General features: G+C 33.5%; 2 protein-coding genes across 8 annotated transcripts; both read right to left on the bottom strand.

Moving 5' to 3' along the window:
- Positions 1–12,197: 12,197 nt before the first annotated feature.
- Positions 12,198–18,742, bottom strand: LOC133669163 (phosphoribosylaminoimidazole carboxylase, chloroplastic-like). Of its 7 annotated transcripts, none has more exons than XM_062089204.1 (15): positions 18,305–18,742; positions 17,871–18,086; positions 17,677–17,788; positions 17,444–17,506; positions 17,194–17,332; positions 15,957–16,086; positions 15,638–15,785; positions 15,352–15,525; positions 14,549–14,636; positions 14,347–14,463; positions 13,835–13,932; positions 13,612–13,729; positions 13,427–13,521; positions 12,753–12,859; positions 12,198–12,669 (listed from the first exon to the last, which is right to left on the bottom strand). In XM_062089204.1, the coding sequence occupies exons 1-15, from the start codon at positions 18,526–18,528 to the stop codon at positions 12,576–12,578; spliced, it is 1,923 nt and encodes a 640-aa protein (XP_061945188.1). In that variant the 5' UTR covers positions 18,529–18,742; the 3' UTR covers positions 12,198–12,575. The 7 variants fall into 7 exon arrangements, 6 of the variants coding, with proteins under 6 accessions (XP_061945188.1, XP_061945190.1, XP_061945189.1 ...); XM_062089206.1 differs by having other exon boundaries at positions 17,866–18,081; positions 18,305–18,444; XM_062089205.1 differs by having other exon boundaries at positions 17,871–18,081; positions 18,305–18,444.
- A 1,508-nt stretch (positions 18,743–20,250) lies between these two features.
- On the bottom strand, positions 20,251–23,683 carry LOC133669180 (myosin-binding protein 1-like). The gene is made up of 2 exons (XM_062089231.1): positions 22,372–23,683; positions 20,251–21,936 (listed from the first exon to the last, which is right to left on the bottom strand). Exons 1-2 carry the CDS (start codon positions 23,681–23,683, stop codon positions 20,384–20,386), a joined length of 2,865 nt encoding a protein of 954 aa, XP_061945215.1. The 3' UTR covers positions 20,251–20,383.
- Positions 23,684–25,669: the final 1,986 nt, after the last annotated feature.

The following is a 25,669-nucleotide window of genomic DNA, read 5'->3' as shown; positions in this document are numbered from 1 at the left end:
AATTTGATCGGAAAACTTTCTTGCTATCCAGTGTGGCCAGATAAACTTTCTTTGTTGTGCATTCTTGTTCTTGGTCTTCATCTTTTTCCAAGAGCTTTGGCCTTTTTGTTTGTTAGTTTTGAACTTGAGTCATATGCTTAACAACAAAATATGGTATTTGGGCACCACCGAATCCATTATTAAGGTAAATTAACTCCCTCCAAATGCATAGCTACATAAGTTTTCAAGTTGTTTTTTTTTAAAATAAACATGAACATCACTACAAAATAATAAAAATGCTGATTTAGTACATAAATTGTTAACCACTTCAACTTTTTGTTTCAAAACAGTAAATTAAGAGTTTTTATTCACATAACTCAGTAACAAAAAGTAAATTAAAATTTAACCGAGTCACTGTAACTTGACGTAATGGGAGAGAAAAATGAGTAGTTGCTATCCTAAGTTTGTTTTCTTGTTTGACCAGATTGACTGTGAATTTATTGTCTCAAATTATTAATTGTTCATAGGTTTTATAGGTTTCAGAGGTTCTGGCTAGCTAGCTACTAGGGCAATCCTTGTGTTCATATTCCACAGGACCACATCCAGCAAACCAAGATCTTAGACAATCTGGTGGGCGTCTGCGTTTGCGAGAGTGATTTTTTATAAAAGTGTTTTTTAATGTATTAAAAAAATAATTTTCAATAAAAATATTTAAACTTTTATAAAACGTGATTTGAAACATGATTTCAATGGATGAATCATGAATGATTAGGGAGAGAGAAAGAGTTACACTAACATAACAAATACTGTTTACCTTTACTTTTTATAACTGTGATCATGTGATAATAAGTAAAAAGAGTATTAATGATTATTAATTAAAAATATTTTATTTTATCTTGATAAAGATAAAAGATTTATTGATAAATTAGTTGTATAAAATAGGTTTTACAGTCTCAAATAACATTTAAAACAGATAAAAAGAGGATTGCACTTGAAGTAAATTATTATGCAACTCTGGTACATCATCTTTTTTTATTAACATGAATGTCTGAGTTAGTTTGTGTGTATCTCAATTAATTTTATGGATCTTAAAATTAATAACCATATAAATTTCTAATGACCCTGAAATTTATAAAACTCAAACTGATAATTTTTAAAAAATAAATTTAAAATCTAACTAGTTAAGTTATATCTTTTAAAATAAAGTGTAATTGCATTCTTTTCCATTCTTAAGCATTATTATCTATTAAATCGGCTTAATATCCCTGGCATGAACTTTCACCGAAAACTTTACAAGATAAAAAAAGAAAACCAAAACCTAAAAGAAAGATCCCGAAAAACAAAAAAAAAAAATCATATCTTAATAAATAAAAGGAAAAAAATACCATGGACGAAGGTGGTAACCAAGAGAAACCTCAAGAAACTCTTAGAAGACTAGTGAGAAAATAGAAATAAAAGAATAGTATGAGCAAAAACTATATAATGTTTTACCATTTACATTTACATTTACATAAGAATATATTAAATTTGCATGTTGTTGTCCCATGATGTTGCATATAATATTATTTATGAAGTATTGAGAGTGATACATGGTAAAAGTCATGACAGTCATTTAACCAATAATAAACACATAATTCAACACATGGTTTTTAAATATAAATGAGAAGTTGTATAATCATGCTAATCGCTAATAATTTACTAATTAGTATGAACTATTAGTGATGTTTAAGATTGTAATTTTATATTTTTAAATCAAGTTTATTGTTAATATTTTAAATAGGACTTTATAAAAATAAGATTACTACGATGATTTTAAATTATTCATATTAATTTACTAGAATGTGTCTTTGTGAGGTGATATATAAATTTTAAATTTTTTAAAGAGCTGGATAAGTGAAAAAAAGATTTCAACCTGATTTAGGAGCTGTTTAAAATTGTGTTTAAATTAATATTTTTTTTAAAAAATTAATTTAAAAATATTTTCAATTTAAAAATATTTCTGAAATAATATTTTTGATCTAAAAATATTTTAAAAATAATTACTATAATACTTTTAAACACCCCAAATATTCATTGCCATCCCTAAACATAAATCATTGGCCTCATCATCTTCTCGACCTTCAAACACGGAGAAGCAAATCTCTATCATTGCCCTGATTTATACTATCATAATTAAACTTTATAGACATGAGATTCCCCACTAATACATGAAACTCAAAATAATAATAAAAGCAGTAGCACTAAAAAAAAAGAACTCCTTAATTTCATCCTTAAATTTCATTTTTTGATTCTAAGAATTTAATTTAAAACAAAAATCCCGAATCTGAACTATTGAATTGTAACTGTGTGACCCTTGATGAAGTCACTTTTTTTTTTCTCAAATAACTCGGATCAAACCTCTTTAATATGCTAAAGAAAAAAGAATTAAATCTTCCCAGTTGATTACAGTATATGAGGAGCGGCAAGCAATTGAATGATTCGACTTCTGGGCACACATTAAAATCATTTAGACTTGAAATGAAATGTTGGGAAACGCATGCATGGGACCCAAATGTTCACATGCCCTCATGCTAGTGCAGTCCAGTCCATTTCTTACTGGCCTTTAACAGGTCCCTCCAGGCCATAATCAAAGGTCAACGTGACCCCAAACCTGTCCTCCAGCAGTATCCGGCCACCACCCCTCAGGAATCTTCTAACTGTTTACGAGCTACCTTGCTATGCATACCATGGTACTGGTTTCTAACAGCAGTAGCAGCATCAGCAACAGCAACAGCAACAGCGTCGCCTTCCTTTTCATATGAAGGGGCGTGTCGACTGTCGACCTTTTCAGGAGGGTTCCTTTGGTAGTGGGAGACCGGCAATACTAACAAAATATCGGGTCGGTCAAATTAATACACAGTGGAAAGGAGAGTGATGTAAAGGTAGGTAATGCTCCCAGCTCTCCGAACATGATGGGTGGTTAGGGTGTCTCGTTGATTTGTGTACTCAAATTCCAATCCTATCATTTCTTTTCGTAGCAGAGTCTGAGCTACACCTATGACTGTCTATCTGTGTAAGATGCTGCTGCATGTCCCACATGGCACTTCCCTCCACGCGCTTCCCCTCACGACTTTAGCCACTTGTTTTATCTTTCTTTGCCTCTTGATTTGATGTTTGAAGTACTTTAAACCCTTGGTTTTTAGGTTAAAAAGTCCACCACTGATATTCTGTATAGAATAGTTTATAAATAAGTTGATCAATATATTGTGAAATAAAATACTTTACGATGAGTCAATCTTTAAAGCTAATTCGTCTGTTAAACAATATTTTCAATTCACAAAGTTTTGTTAAAACTCCAACGAGTTCTGTTATGGGTTTTTGAGGATTAAAATGGCGGGACTTGGTGCTGCTTATAGCGGTGGAGATGGTGGTGTGATTGAGTGTGTGTTTGATTGATCTTTAGGTATGTGATATGCTGGTGTTGGTGGAAGAAGATTAATTGCTGCAACACCAACTTTTTTTTTTTTCCGTCGTGTTTTGAAAGTGTAAAGTGTTTCAATATCCTACTTTATTACATTTTAAAAATATGATGTTTCTTGTCGCTTTTTTTAATAATGATATTTAATAAATATGGTGTTTTTAAAGTGTGATAATATTAAACTATATTATTTCATTACTTTTTTTTAAAGATGCTATTATACCAAATTTTTATATTTATTATGCTAATTATTTTTTAAAAAAAAAAAACCAAACATTTGCCATGTATTCAAACCTGGAACTCGAGAAGGAATAAATACCCAGGCTTATATTTCTTGTTTTCCCGTCACTCGTCAGCATCTATCAATTGGCTCTCCAATTAGGCAAAAAGCAGGGTGGTTCCACTGTGATGGGGGATTGAAGTTCATTGAAAAGAGTAACAGTGTAATGTATGTATGCATCTGCCTAGGTTTTGCTGTCGGAAGAGGAAAAAAAAGTGACGCTAAGAGGGAAATATATGGGTTTTTTTTTCTATTAACATCTCAACAAAATATTCGCCAAATAATTTAAGTAACGAAAAACATATAATATAGTTTGGTATATATTATAATGAAGAAATGCGATATTTTAAGATGCTGTTAATGAAAAACATGATATTTCAAAGAAATTATTAAAAACTAAGTATAAATTATAATAAGAAAAGAAAAAATAGAAAAAAGATTTTGAAAACATTTCGAATCTTTAATTACCATACCACTAGTATTAACAAAAAGATTTTAACAAGACAACTCTAGCTATCCTAAAATAAATCATGAATGGTAATTGGAGTTAGTGACAATTTTTATTTGACAACAAGTGAACAATTACAACAAGAAAAATAAAATATCAAAAGTACACTAAAAAATATTCATGAAATGAATATAACAATATAAAAAAAAATCATCGATGGTCACTAGAGTTGGCCGTTGCAATAGGCAACTCCCATGCATTTAAGCAAAAAGTGTTATTGATTACTATTAATGATTTTTTTTTTGATATCTTGAATTTATTTTATTAATTTTTTTTATTAATGTAAATGTCTGGGTGAACTTACACGCACCTCGACTAATCCCACAGATCCTGAAGTTAATAATCATGTAAATCTTCAGTGGCCCTGAGGTTTGTAAGACTCGAATTGATAATTTTTAGAAAACAAATCTAGAATCTAACCAGTAAACTACTTTTCTCATGATTAAATTTTTTTTAATACTACAAGTGATGTTATAATTGAAGTTTTATTGTGGAGATTTAAACCAACACCATGCGACTAGATGCCGTGGAGGCTGGAAAAACACTTTGGACACACACAATCTCACAGCTAAAAGATCCATGGGGAATTAATTTCTATCCCACATCACCTGTGGATCGTACCCTCCATGTCCATGGCATAAGGTCTTGCCGCTGCTCATTTATTTTGCAGTTTGTTACTCCGTCAACGTTCATCTACAAAGACATCTGACATGAACAATGCTCATGATATTATTGACATGCTCGTACACAAGTTTTCTCAGTTTATATTGTACAGTTGAAATTTATTACTATGATCTAACTTTATAAATATTTCAGAAATAAAATACTTACTTATTCCCTACCATCGCTAAGAAAATTTCAGAAATAGATTCCATGCTGTTGATCTTGGAAATGATCTTCCCATTCCATTTATTTCTTAATATTCAAGATAGAACTTTTTTTAACATAACTTCTGCACAATTTTTCATTAAATAGAACTTGTTTTAACCTAACTTCTCTATTTTTCATTAAGAAACGTACTCGTTATTTGTTTTTTAGAGAGAGAGAGAGGTGATGGAATTCATCACCTGAATTCCATGAACTCTAGATCTTGCCGTTTACAGTATTATACATTTAGAATAAAATGTATAATAATGTATGATTTAAAACGTTACAAGGTAAGTTTATTAAAGAGAATATTAATATCGTTTAAATAGACAATATATAGTTTTAATTGGTGTCTAAACTAATCTAAAAAAACTCCCAATCAAGTAAAATATATAAATTAAGAAAATTATTATTAATTTATATATCAAATATACATTAAGACTTATAAAACTAGTTCAAAAATACCTATACTCGTCAAATAAAAAAGAAAAAAGAAAAAAGAAAAGTTATCAACAAGTATATATATATATATATAGTATTAGCCAGCAAAGATGTGTTAAATCCGTATCAACTCCCCCCCCCCTCAAAAAAAAAATCAATTTCTTTTGTAGTACATTTATATTATTAAATTGCCCATTTATTTACTCTTGAGTAGAGTAGTGGATGTTCAACTTCTATTGTATTTATCAACAAATATACTTATTAAATTTGATCCAACATATTAATCTTTAAAATTTTAAAGTATGTGTAGGAATTATTCTGACATGACCCATTCAATCAGATATATCTAAAAATAACTGAAATAATGATAAAACTATGATTTTATTTAAAAAATAATAATAATTCAAGATATCATTTTTTTAATAATAAAATGTCAAGATATTAAATTGATCCGGCTTCTAAACTTAACCCGTCAAGTTTGCAATCTAGGTGATGGACTTTACTAAATGATCTTTATTTTAAAAATATTTTCACTTAATCATACGATTACAAAAATAATACTTGTAAAATCAAGTATAAAAACTTTATAAAAACAAGCTGAAATAATTTATGAAAATAAATTTAAAATCAAGTAGGATAAAATTAAAAAATTAATTACCAAATTAAAAGAAAAAAAAAACACCTATATCATTGTTGATTTAAATAATAATTGAGGTAAGTTGTCACCCAACACTTTTTCTTAGAATTATTTTTTCTTTTTCCCCTTTATTTTGTCCTTTCTACCTGCAAGAATCACAGGTCTAGCGTTTTTTACTACTAGGCTTGCTTTTTTGTTATAATATTTATCCCCTTTATCTTATATTTTTTTAGTTTAAGATTCTTGTTTGATTGTTTTTTCTGTCATTTCATAAGTTTTTGTATTATAATGAAAGTTTCACTTGTTAATACATAAAAAAAAGAGTATTAAATAAAATATAAAAATAACAAAATTGTTGATAAATTAATGAAAAAAGACTCTGTCAATTATCTATATACTTGTAAAATATATTATTATATATATATTTTAGATCTGAACCTATATTTTAGTTTCTAAATAAAGTTTTTAATGTATGATTTTTAGAGACAATAATTCTCTAAAAAGAGTGTGTCAGTTAATTTTATTTTCTATAATGAAAAACAATAATTCTTTGCTACCCAAATAGGAAGAATTCCTTCTTTTTAATACGTGGCAATCAATTTAACCATTCACGTGTCACACAATATTTAGAATACTTGAAAACCTCAACCACTCATCTATAGTAAGAAAATAATTTTTCTTATAGAAAAACAATTACAAGATAAAATAAAATAAAATATTTCAGTTAACTAAAATTAAAAATAAAAAGCAATTAATGCTTTCCACTCATGAAATTTTTATCTTCGATTAAGTAATTGCTGTGCTCTTGAGCCCATTGAAAGCCCAAGATGCTGTCTGTGGTCAAATAAAGTCGAGCTCAATGGGTCTTACTCCACCACAAGTTAGAGCGTTCGTTCAAATTAACAGACCATAATTCCTCAACTGCTATCGCCACCATTTCCGCGGCCATTACCCCATCACCACCCTAACAACCGGCGCTATTACTACCATCACCATCACCATTTCTACTACCTCAACAACCATGATCTCATCAAATCGTCCTCATGGACCAATCTATGATCTTTCATGGGCTGCAAAGGAGACGAGCCCACCATTTTGCTTATTGTATTGTCTGTGCCTGCTTGCTGTACCATCAATCACAAGGGACTTGGATGGCTGTATATATCATCTTTCATCTTGCATGGGTTGACTTGGAGAGATGACGTACCATGTCAGCTTATACATTATAATTCCTTCAAAATGCGACTTTTCTCTAGGATTGATTTATTCGTTTCTTGGACCAAAAATTTCAGACATAGGATTACTTTCAACACAAAACTATATATATATATATATAAAACAGCTTGCATGTAAGAAACTAGATCTTTACACTTTTGAATAAGCTTACAAAACAGAACAGAAAGAATTAAATTGATGAACATGTAGAAAACATACCTATTGACCCATCTACTTTACCAACTCCATCATGATTATAAAAAAAAAAAAAAAACTTTGTTCCCTTTCTCTTGTCTTGTTATTTGATTGCTACCCAATCACGCATGTCCGGACAGAAACAATCTACCCTGAGCTAGAAAAACACTACAATTTAATTTCTTACAGAGAGAACATTCATGAACAACAGCATCGCAGGGCACCGTGTCTTTAATCAATAGCCATCACTGGGCATGTTTTAGTATTCTTGTTTGGAGTGATTCCCTTCAGTGCTAGATCTCTTACGTACCCTCTTCAAGTTTTTTTTTTTTATATATAGAATTATTAATACGAGAACATCTTATTTAAACATAAAATACCAAAGATGGTAGCATATAAATAATGCCAACCAACAAATTAATTAAAAATCAAAGATGAACCATTCTCAATTTCTCATATTCTACTCAAGAAATTAAGCTGAACGTGAATAAAACCGGGTCAAATTGATAATACATATACCTCATACGTGAATAAACCCAGTTTTTGTAACATTGACTCAATCCTCGTAGGGTTTTCTCCCTCGCATACGCCCTAGCTCGTCCTTAAGCTGTGGCTACTCGCAACCCAAAATAATAATAATGAAAAACATAAGACTTTTTCCCTTTTTATATATAGCTTTGACCAAGTTTTGCATGGTCAAAATCTGAGGGCCCTGACTTGAGTAAAGAAAGAAGCTGGGGATGCCTTTGTTTTGAGGTAATTGATACTTGTATTAATTTGTATATGTTTATGTTGATTCGTTTCAAATATTAATATAATAAAAAAAAACATATTTTTTTTTATGATAAGAATATCTTCGAATGAATTTATATGTCATTAGGAACTAAGTTTCTTGATGATCTTAAAGTATAGCATGGCTAATTAAATTAACACTAGCTTGATCTTCCGGTACTGATAATTTATTATTTAGCTTTAATGGTGTTCCAAGTCCATATATCGTCGTCTCTGAGTTACAATTCCACCTTTTCTTTATGAAAGCCGGAATTCTGTTTCATAATTTGTCTTCAGATCAATTCTAGTCAAAACCCTCCTCCTCGCAAAGGTTTTTGTGCAATTTGTAACACACACCGACATTATATATAAGGTCAAACGACGCCCAAACTCGTTAAAATACTCGACTTTTTCTTTCTTTTTAATAATTTGTTTCGTTGAAAATATCAACTGCGGGTATCATCATGTTTAAAAGTGAAAAAAAGCTGTCTTCACCACTGCTCATGAATCTTGTTTTGGTTGTCTGTGCTCATGAATCTTTGATCCATCTTGATATATAATTACTGGCTTCATTATAATTGAAACAAAATAAAGTAAGAGTAAAGTATATTGAATCTTATAGTAAAGTAATACATAGAGAAAAATTCATATTTAAGCTGCACAAGAGTGAATTAAATTGTTATTTGAAAATGTATTAAAATAAATTTTTTAAATTTATTTTTGATGTTAACATGTTTATATAATAAAAAAAATATAAAATTAATTTAAAGTAAAACAAATTTTTTTTTTAAAAAAAAACAACACGTAATCGCATAAATAATGAAGTGGAATTTGAATGAAGTAATTAAACTAATTATATATCTTTTCTTTTCTAAAACTCTCTGAACAATTACAACAAGACAGCATAATATATAATCTAAAAGAATCAAGTTAAATATTCATTGAAGTAAAATGAATAAACATCAAATATCATTTGTTTCTAAACCACCACCTTGTTTTTCAAGTGTGGTTGCTCCAAAAAAAGAAAAGAAAAAATAAAAAATAAGAAAGTATGAAGTTAAAGCTGAGCATCTCCATCCTTTGTTTATTTCGGCTATTCACAACTTGGAAAGAACCTGCTTGTATGATTAATTCAGTCCCTAAGACCGATATTCAAGAGCTTGAATCTTGCTTATGAGTTCCACTGGTGGTAGAAGCTGCGGCGCCGAAGTTCATGATGGCATCAGGAAAGGCAGGTGGTGCAAGAGCAACAGTATGGCCAGCAAAATTCATTTCACCCAAGGAACATTTGCCACTACCACGGCCAGGAGTATGGGTGCATGGAGACCCAGTAGATGGTGGAACCGGACCCCTTTGGAGAGACTGGATATTTCCAACAATCTTCTCCGACCACCGCTCTCCTTCCAATGGCCTAGCTGCCAATACTTGCTGAGAACATGATCCAAGAACAATGGTAACAAAAATCATTACCGTTAAGCACTGATTTCTTCTTTGGGAACCCATTTGTGATACCAGAGAAGACAGACTCAAAACAAAAACAACAACAACGTTATGGTATGTGTAAAGAGCTAGCTAGCTAGTTAGCAAGACGTGTGTTCTTGAGGACGAAGAAGGCTAGGTCGGTAAGTTGCGGTGTGTGCCAATGGAGGAGGAGGTGGGGGGGTTTATATTTTAAGGCATGGTGTGGTGGTGTTGCTTCGCAGTATATGTCATGTGTTGACTTATGGCCGCGGATTTGAAGTTTGAATGGAGCGAGAGTAAAAATCAAAGACACGGACCTTGAAAAACAAACAAGTCCTTACTTTTATATAAATCAAAGGTTGAAGGAGTCCTCCATGGAATTCTGGGAGTGGGAGGCAATATTTCCTTTCTCAACCCACTAAGGGAGCCTGCTGTTATTTGGGCTTCGTTTTGGGAACATTTTGCTGTTGGTCAATTGCCGTTTTGGGTCCATACTCGTGTTCTTCATTGTTCTACTTTCTTCCTGTGCATATTATTTAACTAATTTATAATACATATATATTTATTCTTTTTGAATTTCCAATAATTTTCTATATTTATTTACCAATAAATAACTTTTATTATCTATTAAATATACATCTTTGATTTTATTTAGCTTGTTTAATCTTTGAACCATGTAATATGTTTTATTGTGATTAATCTAGATTGTTTCATTCTTTATCTATATTATATATTCTATAATTGCACCAAATTAAAAATCAGGGTACTATTGGATTGTCGTTCAAAACATAATAATTAATAGTCTAACTGTATAACTCTTGAAAATAATAATTACTGAATGATTTTCACTTAACATTCTGCTATTATGAGCCTCCTTTTATTTTTCAATATTTATTTTCAAGGATATGTGATATGATTATTAATCAATAGTATAAAAGAAAAAAAAAAGTTATTTTCATTTCAATTTTACATAAATTGGCATGAGAATAATATCTAATCATTTAGTAGGTGGTCTAATGATAAAAGTTTGAGATTAAAGGGTTTGCTCTAATTATAATCTCAAGTTTACATATACGAGAATAATAAATTTATGTAGTAGTTATAATTAATGTGCATATGTTTTTTGCACAAAAAAATGGTATAATAATATGATCTAGCCGTAAAATCAATAGAGAAAGGAAATAATAATAATAATAATAAAAAACAACACTTTGTCAAGAACTAGCTTAATTAATTTGTAAAATTATTTGACGCATTTCATATTGAGTGCCTTATTATATTTCTCTTCCATATTTGGGGTCAAATCCTGGGTGGTCAATTGACTTTTTCATGACATAAAAAGAATTATGGCCAATATGTTGATTTTTCTGCTTCGTTCTAATGGTTGACCATGCATTCACAGCACAAACCCCCTCTCATGAAATGTGAATGCAATTGGATTTTGATTTCGACCCTCTGCCATTGACGTGAAACATCTTACCACCACAGAGACGGAGGAATTCAATCGGGTACTGACGGTCATGGCATCTTTGCCGGCCAAACTTGTTCACTCGTATCTTTACAAGAGAGTTATGATCTTCGGCTCATTTAGTATTTTAGTTCAATGTGCTAATATATATATATATATATATATATAACAAGTTTTAAAATGTAAAAATAATTATTTTAATATATTTTTAAGTAAAAAATACTTTTAAAAACACCCTCAATCATACTCTAAAAAGAAAAAACTCAGTCCTTGGAACTTTAGCACTATGCTGGCTGCTAATAATGTTCATTCCATTATTTGAAAAGCTGGCTAATGCCATCACCTTGCTCCTTATTCTGCTTCTCTCATGCCCTTTAGTCATCAGTTTGCTGCGACTAATGTCTATTCCATTATTTGAAACCTGTCTAATGCCATCACCTTACACCTTTTTCCGCTTCCCCTGGTCAGCGGTGAAGTACTGTGACGTGCTAGGATCAACATGCAAGCTCAATTCGGGCCGCAATGGCTCGCCTGAGTTTTGATTTCATGACTTCCACTTCTGACTTCAAACAAATTTACTTGTAGCGGTCTTCCAAGGTGGCATGGAAATTAATCCATCTACCAATACTCGTAATTGAATGGAGAACCTCTTGTATCTTGACAAAGTCAAGGTTTGACACTGTCCCAGGCAGGACAGCCAATTGTTAAAGAGTTTCAACTGCCCAGTTACTGTTAACGTGCTAAGCAGGGAATTTGGGATCTCCATTTGCTTTCCTGGCAGGTTAGGGATCGCTCGAGAATACTGAGGAACATGGTTGCCATCACCTTGCTAAACATGCTTTACAGTGTAGGTTGTGAGACTTGTGAAGCCTCAATGAACAAACAGAAGAAGAAAGAAATGAACTGGTTCTCAGCACAAACAGAAAGAATTAACTTTAATTGACAATTGATCAGGGAAAAACAGGTATCATACAATTACGGATACAAGGCCCTCTCTCTCTCTCTCTCTCTCTATCTAAAAACTATCTCCTTTTCAGCCTTCCAATATGCAACAAAATTATCAGAAAAGTAATCAGTTATTCCACTGTGACCCCAAATGCATCACACCTAAATTCAATTCGCCTGCGGCAGGTTTTTGGTATCTGCTACACTAACTCATAATCCTTTTGCGGATACAAAATTGTTGTGTAGGGATAAGTTGAAGGAATTTCAATGGTAGGCATAGAACTCTCAAGATTGTGGTCCATCAGAGAGAAGGGACAGAAAACAAAAATCACCAGACAAGTTTTCTGGTGCTCAAGGATTCAAATAAGATTCCCAACCATCAGTTTGTAGTTTTTCTGCCTTCTTCAAGACATTGTCCCTTGTGTCTTCCTGATACTGGCTCATTCTGCAAATCAAAAAGGAAACGTTAGGGACACCTTCAATTGTTATACTGTCACACACACACACAAACAGAAAGAAAGAGAGAACCTTGCCAAAAGGTCAGCATCACCGACACCCAACATCCTTACAGCTAGCAAACCTGCATTTGTGGCATTATTAATTGCCACAGTTGCAACAGGGACTCCCCTTGGCATCTGGATAGTAATAGAGCAACAAAGGCTTTAATGACAGAGAAATTAGAAAATTAAAAAACAATGAAACAAACATTAAATACTAGTAATGGATTGTATCTGGGGATATTATTGTTAGACACCGACTTCCTGCAACGAGGGTCAAACTGCAGATTCTGTGTTGGATGGCAAAATCATCCTTATAACTTCCTGATTTAAATGGGAACTTGGGGTTATGTTCTGTACTTATATAAACACGGTGTTAAAATCTGCTCTCATTCTTTTACCTGCATTATAGAGTAACTGAACCTACGAAATATAAGTGATAATACCAAACCAAAGAATCTTGCATTTACAATTCCCACCAAAGTCACAAACAACCATAGCTTCCTTTCAAAGTAGAATAGAAACCTCCCCTCCCCCTAAAAAAAAAGCATCTAAAGAAAGGAAATGGACATGTCTACTTTCCCATGCGCCCATTTTGGGAAATAAACTAGTATTAGAACTTAGAACGCTAGAATTGGAGGTCCCTGGTACTTTTGACATTGGGTATCATGAAAAATTTATATTATCTACGATAAAATAGTGTACCTGTACAATTGATAAGAGCGAATCCATTCCATCCAAAGCAGAAGCACGCACAGGGACACCAATAACAGGCAAGGGGGTTAGTGAAGCTACCATACCTGTGAAGTTAAACCGATGCTTCATTATGGACAGTGAGAAAGTTGACAAACATAATATTTTATAAAAAGCATAGCATATATGTAACTAGCCTGGCAAGTGAGCTGCGCCACCAGCACCGGCAATGATGATTTGAATGCCTCGGTCCCGAGCAGACAGGGCATAAGAGAACATCATTTCAGGAGTTCGATGTGCTGATACTATTCTCACCTGCATGTTATATATTGTTAACCATGAATGTCTGGTATACATGGACCAAAAGAAACCAGTGCTGGCGCATTCCAGGAAAACAAAAATGCAAATTTGAAAGTAAACCTCATGAGGCACGCCAAAAGTATTCAAAATCCTCGCAGCATCCTTCATAATAGGAAGATCTGAATCAGAGCCCATAATGATCCCAACACATGGCGTAACTACATTTTAACAAACAGGAAACACAATCAACCTAAACTGAAAGAACAGATATCTCATAAAGCATAACAGTAAGGTCTAATAGTAATTAATAACCAGAAAAAAATATGCAACTGATCATAATTGTGCTTATATTCATGACGATAGAGCCTCCATAATGAACAACAAGAAAAGTCCACCACCCCTAGTACCTATCTCCAAGAAATTAAGAATTAACATGAATCCAAAAATTGAACCTGATTGAACAATAGAAGGGGGGGCATTAATCTCCATTTTAACTTATGGACAGATACATACTTCTAATGCAACTTGCAGAAATTTGTTCTGAGAGAAGGTGAGGAAAACCATACAGCTAGAACATGTCATCTAGCCATACAGATTGAGTACAGTGATCAGGCCATGCTAGGAAAACCTACCTGTGGTCTGAGTCTCGGAACCTTCTTCCTTCAGCACTGATTTTAACTGTGCTTCTACTATGCCCACAGAAGAGCCAACAATAGTGATATGACCCATCTTTCGTTGCTTTCGCATTTCTGCACAATTATTATGATAACGAAGAAGAAGAGAGAAGGAGAAAGAATGCAATTGGGTAATTTATAGAATTTATGAAAAACAAACCTGGTTTATCGTACCAATGAACAGCAGCCCCTTGCATGTTCAATGCCCTTCCAATCAGCTGATGAGCTAACTGAAAACCAGGCTCACCCTAAAAGCATAAACATTGTCATTAGCCAATTAAATAACAACATAACATAGCAAAATTTTGACAATGTTTTTTATGTTGATTTATGGAGGAGCTGCCTATTTTCCAACTAACAAAACAAAATGCCCACGCAATCAATGGAGAATCCTACAACTCTGGAATTGAATCAGAGTTCCATGAGCACCAGAAGTGAACAAATATTTAGAAAAAAGGATTATAAACTCAGAAGCTCATGTCACAGGCCAACTTCGAATGACTTCTATTGCGAACTCACTATTAGCTAGGAACTTTGAATAGCCTCCTCTTCCAATTTTCAATATGTTAAAAATATTTGATGCCCCCAAGTTCAAGAAATTGGTTGCACGTAATATCGATAATCCCCACCCAAGATCCAAAGTTAATATTCAAATCATGTCCTAGCTTTCCCTTTCCTCAGATTGGCCCTCAGATCATACAAGATATTTGGCCAATGCTTTGTGTAAGTTGCCTCGTGCAAGCATTTTTGAAATCATCAAATCAGCCCACGCATCTTAACACACACGTAACCAAATTCTATCTGAGTGCATATGCTTAGTTGTGGGTGTGCATATGATAAAAGGATGTTCAAACATGTGACCTGGAAACAAAAGTCTCTACCAATGTTCTTAATATAGTTTTTAAAGAGTAAACAGATGGAATGTGAAAAGAAAAACTGGAAATGGAGAAGAAAACAATTCACCTCATCTTCACCCAGTAGATTGTACATGATAGCAGCTGGAGTCTTCATTGATGGATCACCAAGTGGAAGACCCAGAACAGCTCTCAAATGCTGTTCGAATTGTGAGGTGTAGCAGGACTCAATTGTGTGATGACCACTATTATGAGGTCTAGGAGCCACTTCATTCAGTAAAATCTGTTCAGAGGGGAAAACACCAACAAGTAAGTCAAAGACAGTAAGTTCCTGAGACCGAGAATAATGAAATGCATTGCAGAGAAAATCTAACAGTCTGAATTACAAGCACAACCTGATCATCCTTTGTCAAAAACAACTCCACTGCAAACACACCAGCACCTTCTAATGAGCTAACAGCTTTATGTGCAACATCAATGGCAAGTTTTCTGATCTTCCATGGTACACGAGCAGGAGCCTTAACTATGTGACAAATGTTTTCTCTGCAAGACTCAATGTCTTCAATCAGATGTAAGCAGATGCAACAATAAGAATTGATAAACATTATCACATCAAACACATCTGACAAACTCAAATATTGTTGCTACCAAATGCACTGAAAACCAAAAAATAGCTACTAGAAAGAACATGGAAGTGTCATAGCTGTATCATACTTGTGGATAGTTTCAACAACAGGGTAACAGGAGATGGAATTGTCTCTTCCTCTACCCACAATGACAGCTAGCTCCTTTACAAAGGGAGTCCATTTCTCAACATATAAACCACGAGCAAATCCTCCAAGAGCTGGAAATTGGAAAGTATCATAAATATTACATTACAAAAAGGAGTTGATCCACCACAACCTATTTCCATATAGAAAATAAAAATAAGAGCCACAAACTTGGCATGAAATGCAGCAAGGATGAGGAAATTAAAGTAGATCATTCGATAAAATTGAAATGGCAAGGCTAGATATATGAGGTTCAAGGAAGAATTTAGCAAGAAACGCCCTTGATCATAAAATGATAAGAAGTCAACTGCCAACCACTGTTCAAAATCACCTAGACATTCAAAACGATATGACTATGAACATGACGAGATGTAAGCAAGTATGACAAAGAAAGGTTGGAGAAATAATGGAGAGATGAAGCAGGTAGTCAGACAAGCTTAATTCCTACAGTATACGCAAGAAAACTATGAAAAGATGAGGATTAACAAGAGAGATTGTAAAGCATAATCATTCAAAAACATTAAGTCAAGCTATTGAAAACCTTTCCTGTCTGGGCAAAGAATGTACCAGGTCTCAACAGCTCTTTGCTAAAGTTGTTAAGGATACGAGGGAAACAATTTCCTGTTGTTGCCTTGGATTAACATATATGAAATTATGAGCTCTAGACACCATGAATATAGCATAATCTAAACCATGACACAATCACACAGATTCCTGACTGTCAAGAGGAGGTAATTTTTCCATTTAATGGGTCCAAACTAGACGAGTTGGCTTTCACATTCTTTCCAAGAATTTGATAATGCCATCAAATATATTTCCAACGCCCTGGGAGGGGCCAGTTTCATTTTGTATGATTCTACACCCAAAACCCCAAAAAACCCAGCTTAAAGGTCTATAACATCTTTTGATTGGGTCTCCACAAGCCAAATAGCAATTATGATTTACCCGTGCCTAATCCAGACAAAAAGAACAAAAGACGAAAATAGCCTTTATTAAAACGTATGATAGATCTTCTGTAGCCACAGCATTTGGATCCTTAACATTTAGAATGACAATTAAGAAATGGTGGATACTAAACTGCTATTAATCAATAGCATATAGGAATACAAGTGTAGCCTTTCTCAAGCCTAAATAGGATACTGAATTTTTTAGTAATTGAACTTCAGTAAAGAACATCCTACCATTTACTGCAGAAGTAAGCTCCACTTCATTCTTAGCAACTGCATTCCCACGCCCATCATAAGCTAGCCTTCTGCTCTTGAGCATTAGAGGATAGCCAAATAAGTCACCTGCCCTCTTGGCACCTTCTAGATCATCAATCTGTATCAGTCATACTTCAATACCAGCTAACTGGAGCATATGAAGCTAATAATAGGTAATGAAAACTGTAGGTAGCATCCTCCAGGGAAATACTTATAAACAGCAACCAACCTGCATAAAATCAGGAAGGGGAATCCCATGCTGAGAAAAATGAACCTTCTGGAGATATTTATCCTGTAAGATTGAAAACAAGGATCCACCAAGAAATTTCATCATGAAGCCAAAATCGTTTTTGGTTTTAAAGTCAAATCAAAATTCCTTACAAAGTAAGTCTAAATGCCAAAGTAGCATATGGTTTGCAAAATAGCATAACCAGTTAACTCTGAAAATTAAAAGGGGCATACTTGGATAATTCTAATAGTAGAAGCTTTTGGTTGGCAATCAACTCCTTGCTCCTCAAGCTTCTCCATCGTAGCAACATCAACATGTTCAATATCCACAGTCAACACTGCACATCTACAACACCACAATGACAAAATTAAATACAAAAGGACACAAAATCTCCAATACCCACAACTGAATTCCATCAACACCGAACCTTTTTGCGAATTCCTGAACAGTTGCACTATCATCAAAGCTTCCAACCATATGATCATATGCAATCGAACTCGCTGGACAATTCACAAGTGGGTCCAAAACCATGACTTTAATAGCTATTTCTGAAGCTGCTTGGCATAACATACGGCTCAATTGCCCACCTCCCAATACACCAACAATCAGCTCGGACACTCCATAAACTGGCAAGTAATCTTTCCTATATTCACCACATCAAACAATCTAATCACTCAGCTCCAACAAGATACCAACCAAGACAGGTATTTATTTTCTATCAAAAATTCTATCAGGGCACTATATAATAAAACCAAAAGGCAATGAAAACACAAACTTGAATAAGACATGCAAAAAATCCATCTGGGTACTGATAAAATTCAATAAAAAGAAAAGAAAATAAATTGGTATATGGGCACGAACCTGAAAGAAGTATCGTTAGTGTCAGTTGATGCTTGACAAGCCAAGACTGGGCTTTGGTATTGTTTGAGAGACTGTTTTAGCGAAGAGGAAGAAGAGGAGGAGTTGGTGTGCTTGTCCATAAAAGATAATCTTGTTGAAGAGGAAGAACAAGGCTTGAAACAAAAATCAGATTTTGAAAACACTACAAGTCTTGGCACTGAGGTTGTCTGTTGCAGAAGCATCATCCTTGTACCTGAGGCGGGTTTTGTGGCCGGGGTTTTGTCTGTACTGTAACTAGTAACTAGGAAGGTAATGGAGTGTCAAACGTTAGACACTTGCTTCCTAGGTTTTTTTTTTTAATTTTTTCCACGTGTTTAGGCAGTGTTTCGAACTGTGATACTTTCAAGCAGCTTGTGTTGTAGACTTGTAGTGAGCTTGAAACACTCAATTGAAGAGGAATTTGACTCTTGCTCCTCAGTACCATAACATATATATATATATATATATATATATGAAAACTAACATCTAAGAGACATGTTATATCTATAAAAAAAAATACCGCCTAGCATTACAGAAACACTGAATATCCAGTAACCATTAAAAATAAAAATAAAAATTCAATCTTTAAAAGTAAAACTATTTTAGTCCTTAAAAGGACTCGTCGTTTTCTATTTATTAAATATTATCGAGAGTTCCATGCTACCATTTTTAATTAGAGTAATTTTAAGGACAATAAAAAAAAAAACCTATGCCAATTGTAAATGCCTGGAAAAGAACTTCGAGTGGGCGATTTATTGCTTTACCGGCCAGAGTGATTGGGTGTTTATTTTTGCATTTAAAATTTTTTAAAAGTTTTTTTTTATTTTTTTTAAATTATTTTTTTATGAGTTTGAATTGTTTTGATGTGATGATATTAAAAATAAATTTAAAAAATAAAAAATTATTTTAATATATTTTTAAATAAAAAACATTTTAAAAAACAATCAGAAAAGTTTGCATATAAAGCCCTAATGCCATGCTTTTTCTTTTGCTTTTTTTTTTTCGTTGTGTCTAGCAGAATTGCTGGTACTTATTATTAGTGTATAATTTATGTAGTCAAATGCAATTATTTTAAATTATTTTTTTAAATTATTTTGATGTACTGATATTAAAATAAATTTTAGAAAATACAAAAAAAATTATTTTAATACATTTCTAAATAAAAAATATTTTAAAAAACAACCACTATCACAATTTTAAATATAGTTTGATGATCAAAAGATTACATAGTGTGATAGTGTAAAGCCTTAATGCCATGCTTTTCTTCATGTTCCTTTTTGTTCTGTCTAGCAAAAATGCAAGTACTTATTAAGACTTAAGAGATGAATAGTTATGAATTTTTTATCTGGATGGTTGAGAGGATATTTATATCCCCTAAACTTTATCGTTTTAAAAAAAAAAACTGGAAAGTCCTCTGCTTTTAGTGACATTAATGAGAGGTATATCATTAACAAGATAGTAAGTATGGTTAGTCCTTTAAGAGACCTTGTATACACCTATAAATATAGAAAAAATATTATCTTAATATGAACAATTATTCTAAATGGATAGATATGATGGTTTAACAATTATTCACTTTTGTAATATTTGAATGGTCAAGTTTAATATACAAACACAAAAATAAACTATTGCACTACAATGCATTCACTAATCACACTCAAAACCTGAAAAATAAAGAAGAAAACCCCCTCCAAACGCAGGTCTGAAGGGGGCAAGGGAATTGGTATTAATATCACTGAATTTGTGATGACTGCAAGCCAAGGAATAATGAGAGATGACACTATTTGATATTCAATCCTATGGTTTCTGTCCAAAGAGAAAACAAGCTTGTGATACTGTACACTTGATTGCAATCTTCTTTGCCAGGTTTGGCAAATTTTCTATACTTTCCTGCGCATCAATGTCTTTTTGCATAACGAAGCACCTGATAAATTAAAGCACGAAAGCATTATGAATGAACTGCATAATCAAAAGAACCTTGAGAAATTCTGAATCAAATGTCTCTAACGCGAAAGAATGCATTGAAGTACCCACATTTGTCATGGTTTTTATACGACAGCCTTAAGCAGTGATTTGCTCCTGCTCCCTTTTCGGTATCCCGATCTTTCGTATTTCTTTCAGGTGAGAAGCTATCTCCTTAATAAAATGAAGCCCTTCCTCATCATATCTGACTGAGTTAACGACGTGCTCAAGGAAATTCCGGTCTGCCTCAAGAGCTTCCAACCTCTCACTTATATCAGAAACTTCATTTACGAGAGAGTCTAGATCAATTTCTCGAGGGGGCATAGGAGAGCTTTCCCCACTATAAAAAACCTCATTGTTCTCGTTACCAATGAAAAATTTCTCAAGTGCAGAAACATGTCCTTGAACAGGCTCGCTTCTTCTATCAGTCATTGATAATTCATTCTTTTCTGCCCCAATGTTCTGTTCAACACCGACTTTTTTATTCAGCTCCCTCAAGTCATTTCCTTTTTCTCCTTCAGAATGTTCACCGTTGATCCAGTCTAAGCTTAGCCCGTTGTTAGATAACAGATAAAGCTTCCTTTTCAACCTCTTCAAACTTTGTTTAATATATGACCTTTCATCTTCAAACTCTAACAAAGAACTATTCACAGTAACGATATTCTTATCCCCAAGTGACATATTCGTTGCTTCAACTTTATGGCAGACATTAGGTTTTTCTGTAACCGAGTTTCTATTGGTGGTTGTGCTATCTTCTATCCAGCCAGCTTCTGAGTGATCCGCACTTGAACCTGTTTCCTTTCTATCAGAAATCGGTGTCTGAAAGATTGTTTCATCGGGGAACTTGCTCCTATAAAACTCAAGCTCCTCTTCTAGATCTTGGACCTCTTTCTCCTTCTCTGTGAGAAGGTCATTCTTTTTTTTCAGGGCCTCCGTATCATACTCAGATTGCCCCTCCATCATTCTTAGGTACTGCAGAGCTTCCATGTGGAGTGTTGCCTTCTCCTCCTGTAGTCTAGTAATCATGGCCATAGCTTGATTTGCAGCAATTGTGGATGCATTCCTTTCTTCCTCCAATTCCTTGTACAATGCACTCAGCAGTTTTTTATCATGCTCAACCTGCCTTTTTAACCGATCAACGGCACTTTCACCTTCAATTTCACTGACAATACTTCCATCCAAAGATAGACAAGATTCATTTCTTTCGAGTGTGATTCGCTTTTGAAGAATATGCATTCCTAAGACACTAGAAGCATCAGAAATCCTTAATTCATCACTGTTTGATGATAATTTAGGACTAACAGGGACTCTAGGACTGATAGGAACTTTAGGACTCATAGCATTCATTGACTGGTCTCTAGAAGTGGAGAGCTGTGAAAGTAAAAGCTTCAACTCTTCGCTAAATCTTGAAGAATCCTTCCCAGTCCTTTGTTCAGCAAGAACACCAGACACCTGTCTTCCCCTATTGCCAACAGCTAGCTTATAAGCATCACTGAGATCCGATAAGTTTGCAAATTGCTGACCATTTTCACCTGAAATAGGGTTTATTTCTGAAGCTGTGTCAGTTCTTCTAGCTGGCTGACTTTCTGCCTTGCATAGATCCTCACAATCCATCACATATGCCTGCCAATCTTCCACTTCTCTGGCTATACCTGTGGAATATAACAATTAAGTGTGAGAAGGTAACCAAAATATGAATTACCATCATTCACAATAATTTGGGCTTGCTTTGTAGCCCCTACAGAATAAAATTATTCAATCTCAAATTCCATCACCCTATAAGGAGTTTGCTTCAAGTTCAAGTTCTCCCTGGCGTGTATCGCATAATTCTTAAACATGTTAAGCATTTGAATGTGTAAATGATATTTCTCGGATATCCTTAATATGTATTGGGTGCAACTCAAACGTTATTTTATTACTTGAGAAAAAGAACTGCTATATACTATGGCATGTGTCTCATATTTGTATTCTATACAATTATATACTAGAAAGGAGCTTTTTTTTCTTTTCCGTTTTTATTATCCCAGTGCATCCTTTGTTTATAAAAGAAACACCAACACAATTTTGTAGAAGGAGTTTGAACTTACATCTCTCTTTTAATCCTTGAACAGGAGTTTCTGCTCCATTTGATGATGGAAGGAAGTCAGCAAGAGAAATAAGCTTTCTCTCATCTGAAATTTTGACAGGATTCTCTCTCCATTTTGATGATGGATGAACAATGTTCACCGAAATAATCTTGCTTTCTTTCGATGCTTCCAATGGAGTTTCTTTGGCATATGATGATCGAGGAACTTCGTCTAGAGAAATATGCTTTCTTCCTTTTGACGCTTTTCGAGGGCTGTCTCTGGAAATTGATGATGGAGGAAGTTTATCATGGGAAATGAACTCAGGAAGTGCAAAGGAATTAGCCTTCCAATCAGCTTGTTGCCAATTAAGCTCTTCCAAATCATTCCCAATAGGAAATGCAGATGCTGTTGCTGTAACGTTGTGGGACTGGATAACATCTGATAGCACCTTCGAGGTCAAAATTGATGGCTCAGGTGCAGAGACCGGATCAATCAGTTTCTCTGAGGCAGAATCATCGACTAATATGATAGTGCGAGGCTCTGGCTGCACGTATCCAACTGAAATATCTTTGCGAGTTGCAGCATTTGCACCACCATCATCAGAAAAAAACATGACTTCAGATTCAGTATCAGAAATGAACTTGAGTTCAGTGTAACCTACATGAGATAAAGGATCAAACCCACTAGTTTTTCGACGGGTGCTTCTGATGGATGTAGATCTTTTACTTTTCTTTATGTTACTGCAATCATGTTTAATGGTACCTGACAAAAGGACATCAAGATTAGCAGCCCCGGAACCAACTGATGCAGCCCGCATCAAGTTTTGGAAATATCCTCTCGGAATCCATGGTTCATTGCAACAAGAACATAGTCTCGCAACTGAACTATGATCATCAAGTAGTGGGTCCTGATCTAAACCAAAGCTAGAATCCTCCCCCAACTTCCCAACCAACAATCTATATGTTTCAGCATTGGACTTATTGGTGGTGGCAAATGAGAAAAGGCAATTTTCACACATTCCATGGACATCGACGAGATTGTTGTGAGCGTGACAGAAAACCAGGGATGAGACCTCCAACTTATGATTGCCACAGATCAAATCCCAATAATATCTCAACTTTCTAGAGCCCAGAATATGATCCAGTCTTGAGCATAGCAAACATGGGGTTTGCAATTCCCATTGACATGCAAATCTTGTAATTAAATACGAGAAAATAGCATTGGTGAAGAGCATACACATTAGCAACCATTCCAAAACAGCAGATGCCAAAGCAGTGCTGATACTCCAGGACTTTTTCTTTGATTGAATAGATGAAACCCCACTGGCAGCCATGCTCCAGCAGGATTAAAAAATTTCAGAATGGGATATTGATTAATCGAAGGAACAGAAACTCCAACCCTCCTGAAATGTTCAACAATCCGAAGCAAGATTCAACACTGTAATAAACCTGAAGAATATTGGAGACCTGAAACTAATAAAATAAAAAGAATGTCATAGACATGTTTCCACATCAGAAGCTAGCAGACCCAATTCTATTTCATGATAAAAACTTATAATCTGATTCCGAATCCAAATCTAACTTCTTTCTTTCTTTTGATAATTTGGGAGAAAGTTCTAAATCGATAAAAGCAAATATAAATGTGCAGCCAAAGCTTGACAAGAAAAGACAGAACTCAAAGGAAAAGACAATACCCATGCACCAGGATACGAAAAAACATGGAAAAAACCCCGGTGACGTGATAGGTCAACATTTGAATAATGGAAAACCTCCCCATTTTCACAGTATCAACAGCCAAAAAACCCCATTTAGAACCCAAATTAGGAGCTTACTATTAAAAAAAAATGCATTTTAGCCAAAATTAGAAAATGAAAATGGAAGTACCAACAGATAGCCAAAGCTTAGAAGCAAAAAAAAAATTTATTTAAAAAAAAAACAATTACAAAACTAGAATTGAATTAGAGGATGAATTTCAGAAATCAAAAGCTTTTAAAATTATTAAAGAATAATATAAATCATATATTGAAATTTACTTAACAGTTTAAATATTTAAATTGAGATGGTTTTTTAATATGATATTAAAACATTGATGATCAAACGATCATGAGTTCAAATCTCATCATCCCTAATTATTTAATAAAAATTAAGCACAAAATAATATGAGTTTATGTAAATTTCAGACTCAAAATATTTTCACTCAAGAAAATATATTAAAAATAATACAAATTATATTTTAAAATATTACCTAATAATTTAAATATTTAGATTAAAATAATTTTTTTGACAATAATTAACATCCATGGCAGAAGAAAACACAAAACAAAACCCTTGTAAGGAATTCAAAACCAATACTATTAACAAAGAAAAACATAACATTAAATTCTTGATCGAAACCAGAAGAAGAAGAAGAAATATATAAATAAAAAAGTCAAAGCTGAACAGGCTGACCTGAGCAGGTAAAGAATCCAAGAAACCACCAAGAATTCAGAGCCAGAGATTCAAGTCAAAGTGACCCATCTTCACGTCCAAGACAAGAAACAAATCCCATGCAGCTGTTATCTCAGTAATTTTATTTAAAAAAAAAAAACAGACAGGAATGTACAACTAGAGAGAGAGATTCAAACAGGACAAACAAAAACAAGACAAGTACTTGTTTTTTTATTCTCCAAGTATTTGATTATAAATACAACAGTGCACGTTGTTTTCAGACATTGACAATATTAAAATGTCGAAGGAGAAGACAGGCGAGGAAATTCAAGCAGACCAACAGCTAAAAGTCGGCTTTGTTGATGGCAGACAAGAGACCGAAAGCATTGCCCTTTGAAAAAAAGACTTGGAAAAGACTACTTAAAAGATTTGAAAGAGACCCCCCCTTTTTTTTTTTTTTTGCTTTATCAAATACTACTAAAATAGAACAGCAAAGATTCCCGCGAGAATTAACTGTCAAAACTGTTTTATTTAGACTTTTAGCGCTAGACATTACTAAAAAATTTACTGGTTCTCATGATGTCACGTACGTGATCCTCCAATTTATTTGATATGCATAGAGTAAAAGAAAAGTAAACAAAAACAAAAAAAAACAAGCTCCAAAGCCTCCGGAGAAGCATGTAAAAATGTGTGCAAAGTCTAAGCATGGTTTGGCAACTTCCCTCTATATCCATAGAACAAGAATTTACATAAGTGAAAGTTAACTTTTCAAGTCTTGAATTTGTTTTTTATAAATTTAAATATTTTTGAGATTACTAAAAATTTATATAATTATTAATTTTAAAACTTGTAGAATTAATAAAATATATGCAAATTATTTAGATATCTATATA

The sequence above is a fragment of the Populus nigra genome, chromosome 12 (assembly GCF_951802175.1).
Source record: "Populus nigra chromosome 12, ddPopNigr1.1, whole genome shotgun sequence".
NCBI lineage: Eukaryota > Viridiplantae > Streptophyta > Magnoliopsida > Malpighiales > Salicaceae > Populus > Populus nigra.
Note: the sequence above shows the minus strand (reverse complement) of the source record. Positions and strands in the feature narration are given on the sequence as shown.